Source organism: Oncorhynchus tshawytscha, linkage group LG21, assembly GCF_018296145.1.
Source record: "Oncorhynchus tshawytscha isolate Ot180627B linkage group LG21, Otsh_v2.0, whole genome shotgun sequence".
NCBI lineage: Eukaryota > Metazoa > Chordata > Actinopteri > Salmoniformes > Salmonidae > Oncorhynchus > Oncorhynchus tshawytscha.
The window spans coordinates 6,181,065-6,186,930 of record NC_056449.1 but is presented as its reverse complement, the minus strand read 5'-3'; the positions used below and the strand labels follow the sequence as shown (position 1 = coordinate 6,186,930).

Below are 5,866 nucleotides of genomic sequence, written 5' to 3'. Positions count from 1 at the left end.
CTGTTATTCAAACTGTCTGCATCTGGTCTTATCCTGAGTCTTGATATTTCCTCTCACCCATCTACACACAATACCCAATAATGACGTGAAAAAATGTTTTTAGAAATTGTTGCAAATTTATTGAAATATCTAAAAAAAAAATTGCACCCCTGTATTCACACCCCTGAGTCAATACACGTTAGAATCACCTTTGGCAGTGATTACAGCTGTGAGTCTTTCTGGGTAAGTCTGTAAGAGCTTTGCACACCTGGGTAGGAAAATATTTACACATTATTCTTTTAAAAGTTCTTCCAGCTATGTAAAGGTGGTTGTTGATCATTGCAAGACAGCCGTTTTCAAGTCTTGCCGTAGATTTTCAATCCAATTTAAGTTAAGACAGTAACTAGACCACTCAGGAACATTCCATGTCATCTTGGTTAGCAACTTTAGTGTATATTTGGCCTTATGTTTTAGGTTATTGTCCTGCTGAAAGGTGAATTTGTATCCCAGTGTATGTTGGAAAGCAGACAGAACCAGGTTTTCCACTAGGATTTTGCCTGTGCTTAGCTCTATTCCCTTTCTTTTTATCCTAAAAAACTCCCTAGTCCTTGCCAATAACAAACATACCCATAACATGATGCAGCCACCACCGTTTAAAAAAATATGAAGACTGATACTCATTTATGTGTTGTGTTGGATTTGCCCCAAACATAACACTTTGTATTCAGGATATGAAGTTAATTTCTTTGCCACTCTACTATTGCACACAGAGGTGACTTGCTAAAGAACATTATACTCCTGAACTTATTTTTGCATTCTATAACAAAAGGCTTGAAAATTTATTGACTCAAGACATTTCTGATTTTCAGTTTTTATTCATTTGTAAACATAAAAAAAACACAATTCCACTTTGACATTATTGTGAGTAAGCCAGTGACACAAAATCTCAATTGAATCAATTTTAAATTCAGGCTGTAACAGCACAATGTGGAAAAAGTTGCGGGGTGTGAAAATGTTCTGAAGGCACCGAAAGCACCAAAAGGAAAAGCAATTTGAAAAAAGAAAAGCAAAAATGAGTAATCACATTCATCATATGTTTGTTTGCTTCAAGACTAATGAGTCTTATGTCTACACAATGTTATTTACAAGGAGCGGTTCCCATCTTTTTTTCACATATATCTGTTTGTAATTTTATTCTACCTGAAATACATTCATTTCACTCTACAATTCCACTCATAGTATGAATGTCCTTATTTAACAAATGCGCTGTAATACATTTATTTGCTGCAGACAGGAGTATAATCAATAGATAGGCATTTTGTAATACTCATTGGGTCTTTTGCCAGGGAGCATTTAAACATATTGTTAACAAAGTCAAAAAAAATAAAATAAAAACATAATAACATCATTTCATCATTCTGGAACAAGATCCCAAAATAAGTGGGTAGTTTATGAACAATTCCCCACATTTTCTCCAGTATTCACTGGTTGATTCTTGACTTCTCTTCACCATTGTGTCTGGAGTTAGAAAGTACCCAAAATGGTATTTCCTCCTAAGTTTCATGTTCAATGTTCTCCCCAAGTTCAGGTTCTCACTTGCACTTAGTATTGCGCAGTGCCATGATATCAACACATTGGTTCAGTTTTATTTGTTGACTACTAGTTGCCATTTTCTGATTATTGAGTTTTTCTATGGGAGAGTACTCACCCTTTGTTATTACCTATTTGGGGTGTTTCAGTAAATAGTATCTTAGTTGTAAATAGCTAAAGAAATCTGACTTTGGCAAATGGAAGTCTGAACTTAGTTCGTCAAATGATTTAACTTGGTGGTTATTTAAGACTTGGTGTACATATTGCAAATTAAGTAATGACCACCTTTGAAAACCTGAATCTAGTAATAATGGGACAAAATCTGTAAGATATGCAATACCTGTTAGGGAGGATATGCAAATAGAAAGATGGACACTGCGTTGTACTTTCCTATAAATCAGCCTACTTCTGTTATATTGAATCTAGACAGTATCTTGCTCACTGGCCTTTGCGTACCCTGGCGTACACACAGTCCCCCTCCTCAGGTGTGCCTACCTTCCACCGGGGACCCTCTAATGTTTTATTCTGTCCAAACACCTCCAATGGCTGCTGGGGAGCCCCAGTAATTTTCACCTGTCCGTACTCCACATTTCTTTCCTGCAGTCTCATCTGCTTCTTCAGTGTCCTGACATTCGCATATTCCACATCCTGACTGTCAACATGAACTGTGTAGAGAGAGAGAGAGAGAGAGAGAGAGAGAGAGAGAGAGAGAGAGAGAGAGAGAGAGAGAGAGAGAGAGAGACTTATTATTTCACTGGCAAGACTGACATCGTAAATTATCCGTGTTTTTTGAAAGTGCACTGTTGGTTGGGGGCTCGTGAGTAAGCATTTCACTGTAAGGTCTACACCTGTTGTTTTCGGTGCTTTGATTTGATATTGTAGTACTAAAAATGAAGAGCTACAGCTAAATATCCTCTAACCTGAAGTCTTTGGAGGTTTCTTTTTCTTCTGGACACAGTAAACTGCCAACACCATCACTAGGACGAGGACTACGCCTGCCAGAGACGCTGCTACCATCCCTATGATCTCTGGGTAAAACAGAGGAAACAGAGACAGAACAACATATAAGCATGAAGGTTGTTTCATTTCCACCACTGTTACTACATAAAAGGCCATGAAATCCATCATTCATATTAATGATAACTAGATAGTAAATTGTGGGACATGCTTTAGCTGTTTTAAATGATTTTTGTGGTAATGGGAAAAGTGTTCAGATTTGAGATTTGAAAAGCAGAGAGGTAGATTAAGATTTCATTGGCTCCAAGTGTTTGTCTAAATTGTTGTGAAAGTGGTCATAATGTCAGTTGTCTGTAAAAGTCGACACGAAAAGTAGTTGATGCAATTAATACAACAGCTGTTACTGTTGATTGGCAGATGACCATTCTGCTCTGATTTCAGATTTGAATAGCAGAGAGTAGTCATATGCTCAAATCTGTATTCTAACTTGATGGAAAAGTGATCAAAATGTCAGTTACTTGGAAAAGCTGAGAGGAAATGTAGTTGACGCGATTACTAAAACAGCTGTTTCATTTGATGGGCAGAAGATAATTCTGTTCTGATTTCAAATTTGAATAGCACAGAAGCAAACTTATATTTCATTTACTTTCTAAATCTATCGTCTAAATTGTTGGGAGTGGTCAAAGTAGCTGATTTAGGTCAAAAGTGACATTGTTTAGAGTGAATGGAGTATAATTTTGGAAGTCATGATGTCACAATGGGTCCTTTAGTAATTTGAGGAAATTCCATTAAAGTTGATGGCGGACAAAAAATAGGACAACAAGTTTAAACAGTGTACTAAAAATAACGCTACAAATAATTATAATATAGTATGATAAAGATTTAGAGTGGGGTGATTTAGAGTGGGGTGATTTAGAGTGGAGGTCACTAGATTGTCAGGTCACTTACCTTTGGTTGCCTCTGTTTTACTGGTGAAGGCATTTGTCACAGTTGTGTGTGCCACTGTTGTAAGTTCAATACACAGGGTATTACCAGTGGCAATCACCCACTCTGATATCTTTGTCCCGTTGGAAGTGCAGTTAACATACATAAGCCCTGCATATGATCAAATAAACAGGGATCTTATATGTATCTGAATTGAACACTGGCAAATGGATAGTGCTTTCTTAACAGTTCAATGTCCATTGATAAAGATTGATCATCATCATTATTATAATCACTGATAATGTGTTTCATAATATATTGGATTAACAACATTTATTAAACAGTAGCTTACCCTCACAGGGGGAGATTATTTTGCTCACAGTAACACTGTTGATGTTGTTTTTGACGGTGCACGTGAGATCTCCAGACTGGCCTCTCTTCAGTGTAATGGTGTTTGTCTTGTCACCAGGAGAGGCCTCAGTGTCTCTATGTGTGTGTCCGTCCAGAGTCCAGCTGTACTGAGGACCGTCCCCCTCAGAGGAGCAGGACACCCTCATCTCTCCATGGGTCAGACACTGAGAGGACAGCTGAGGAGAGGACACTGGGGCTGTGGAGGAAGAAGAATCGACATCTGAAGACATCTGCAGACTTTCGCACAAACAAATGAGAAAACAACACTTCTTCTTCTTCTTCTTCTTCTTCGAGAGAGAGAGAGAGAGAGAGAGAGAGAGAGAGAGAGAGAGAGAGAGAGAGAGAGAGAGAGAGAGAGAGAGAGAGAGAGAGAGAGAGAGAGAGAGAGAGAGAGAGAGAGAGAGAGAGAGAGAGAGAGGTTTAGAGAGAGAGGGAAGGCCACAGAAGCTTTTGCAGTCAAGTTATGATAGTTATAGTTAATAATAAGTATTTGTCAATATGAGAAAAGGTTTTCTAGTTACTGTACCTTCAATAAACAGTTGAAGTTTCCTGTTCCCTAATGTTTTCCCATCTGCATTAAATGTGTCTAGTCTATATTCAGCAGAATCATTCCTTTCTGTGTTATCTATCCTAAACGTCCCGTTGTTGATAAAGAAGTGTGCTCTGGTTTCAATGGATTTGTGGATTTTCACTATTTTGGGGTGTTTGTTTCTAATTTTGAGTATAATTTTAGCAGCATCATTGGATTCGGTTTTTAATGATATGTCATGTACTCCACTGACAACGTGTATCAGCTGGAGAAAGACAGTTCCTCCCAGAGTTCCATAACACCGAGCTCCATCCAGTGTAGCATCACAGGGGGTCTCCATGCCTGAAAATCAAGAGGAAAATAGACACTGTAGTGACTATCACTGTCCTATTTTTAAGGTTTAATTTTATGGATGAGAATACAAGCAACGGTGTAAGCAAACCAATGATATCAAGGTATTAGGAAACATAACAGTACCTCAGTCAGTTATAATTATCACAGGACAATGAATAACGAGACAACTGTCTTTTGCAGTGTTTTGAATATTGTCTCTGTATCTGTCATTAGTCATTATTCATTTGACAAAAGTGATTCTGAGTAGCCTGTAGTATACCACAAAGAGCTTTGAGCTCGTGGTTTACGTTCTACATGATATTAACAAGGCTCCTTACTGTATAGCATGTGTAAAACAAGAGGGAAATCAACACATCAAGAAACTTCTTACCACGAGACACTGCTGCTAACATCACCAACAGTCCAAACAGAGCCTCCATGTCTCTTCACACCACAGGGCTCAAGTTAACAAATGAAGATATTCTGTACTGTAACAAAATCCTCTGTTTTCCATTCAGTGCTGAATTTCCATAACTTGACAATTTACAACATAAACAAAAACCTATGCAAAGGTGGTATGACAGACACTCCAGCTGTCCTCGTCAATCATTAGAATTCACTTAGTTGTTGACAAGCAAAATAAATTATTAATAGGTTCTGACACAGAGGAAAGAGGAACAGTCTCATCAAAGTTTCACTTGTTCACTACATAAACAGCCAGGCTGGCTTTATTCATGTCTCTTGATGTGTAATATCAGAGTTGTACAAAAGTGCTATGTGAGTCTACACTCCCAGACAAATAGGTTATATCGAGAACCTAAAAGGGTTCTTCGACTGTTCCCTTTCTACAGAGGGTTCTACATGGAATTCAGAAGGCTTCTACCTCTAAGAGTGTACTTTTAAGTGTAAAGAAATGTTAGCGCCTGAGAAAATCACACCTTGTTTCGCTTTTGTCAGCTCTAACATCACTGTACAAGCTTTTCATCACTGAAACTAACACATTACCTTCTTCACAATACAACTTGTATTTTTCAGTCCAGCTAAGATTGTGACATTATAAAAAAATGCATGAAGGAGAGAGAGTGAGAGAGCGAGATAGCGAGAGAGGGAGAGGAGGACAGGTGAGAGAAATACAAAGTGAAA

At 38.0% G+C, this 5,866-nt stretch overlaps 1 protein-coding gene across 1 annotated transcript; it reads right to left on the bottom strand.

The window, feature by feature from the left end:
• Positions 1-881: 881 nt before the first annotated feature.
• LOC112220774 lies at positions 882-5,412 on the bottom strand. The gene is made up of 6 exons (XM_024382657.2): positions 5,115-5,412; positions 4,388-4,732; positions 3,803-4,057; positions 3,475-3,621; positions 2,490-2,597; positions 882-2,234 (listed from the first exon to the last, which is right to left on the bottom strand). Exons 1-6 carry the CDS (start codon positions 5,161-5,163, stop codon positions 2,008-2,010), a joined length of 1,131 nt encoding a protein of 376 aa, XP_024238425.1. The 5' UTR covers positions 5,164-5,412; the 3' UTR covers positions 882-2,007.
• Between the last annotated feature and the right edge of the window lie 454 nt (positions 5,413-5,866).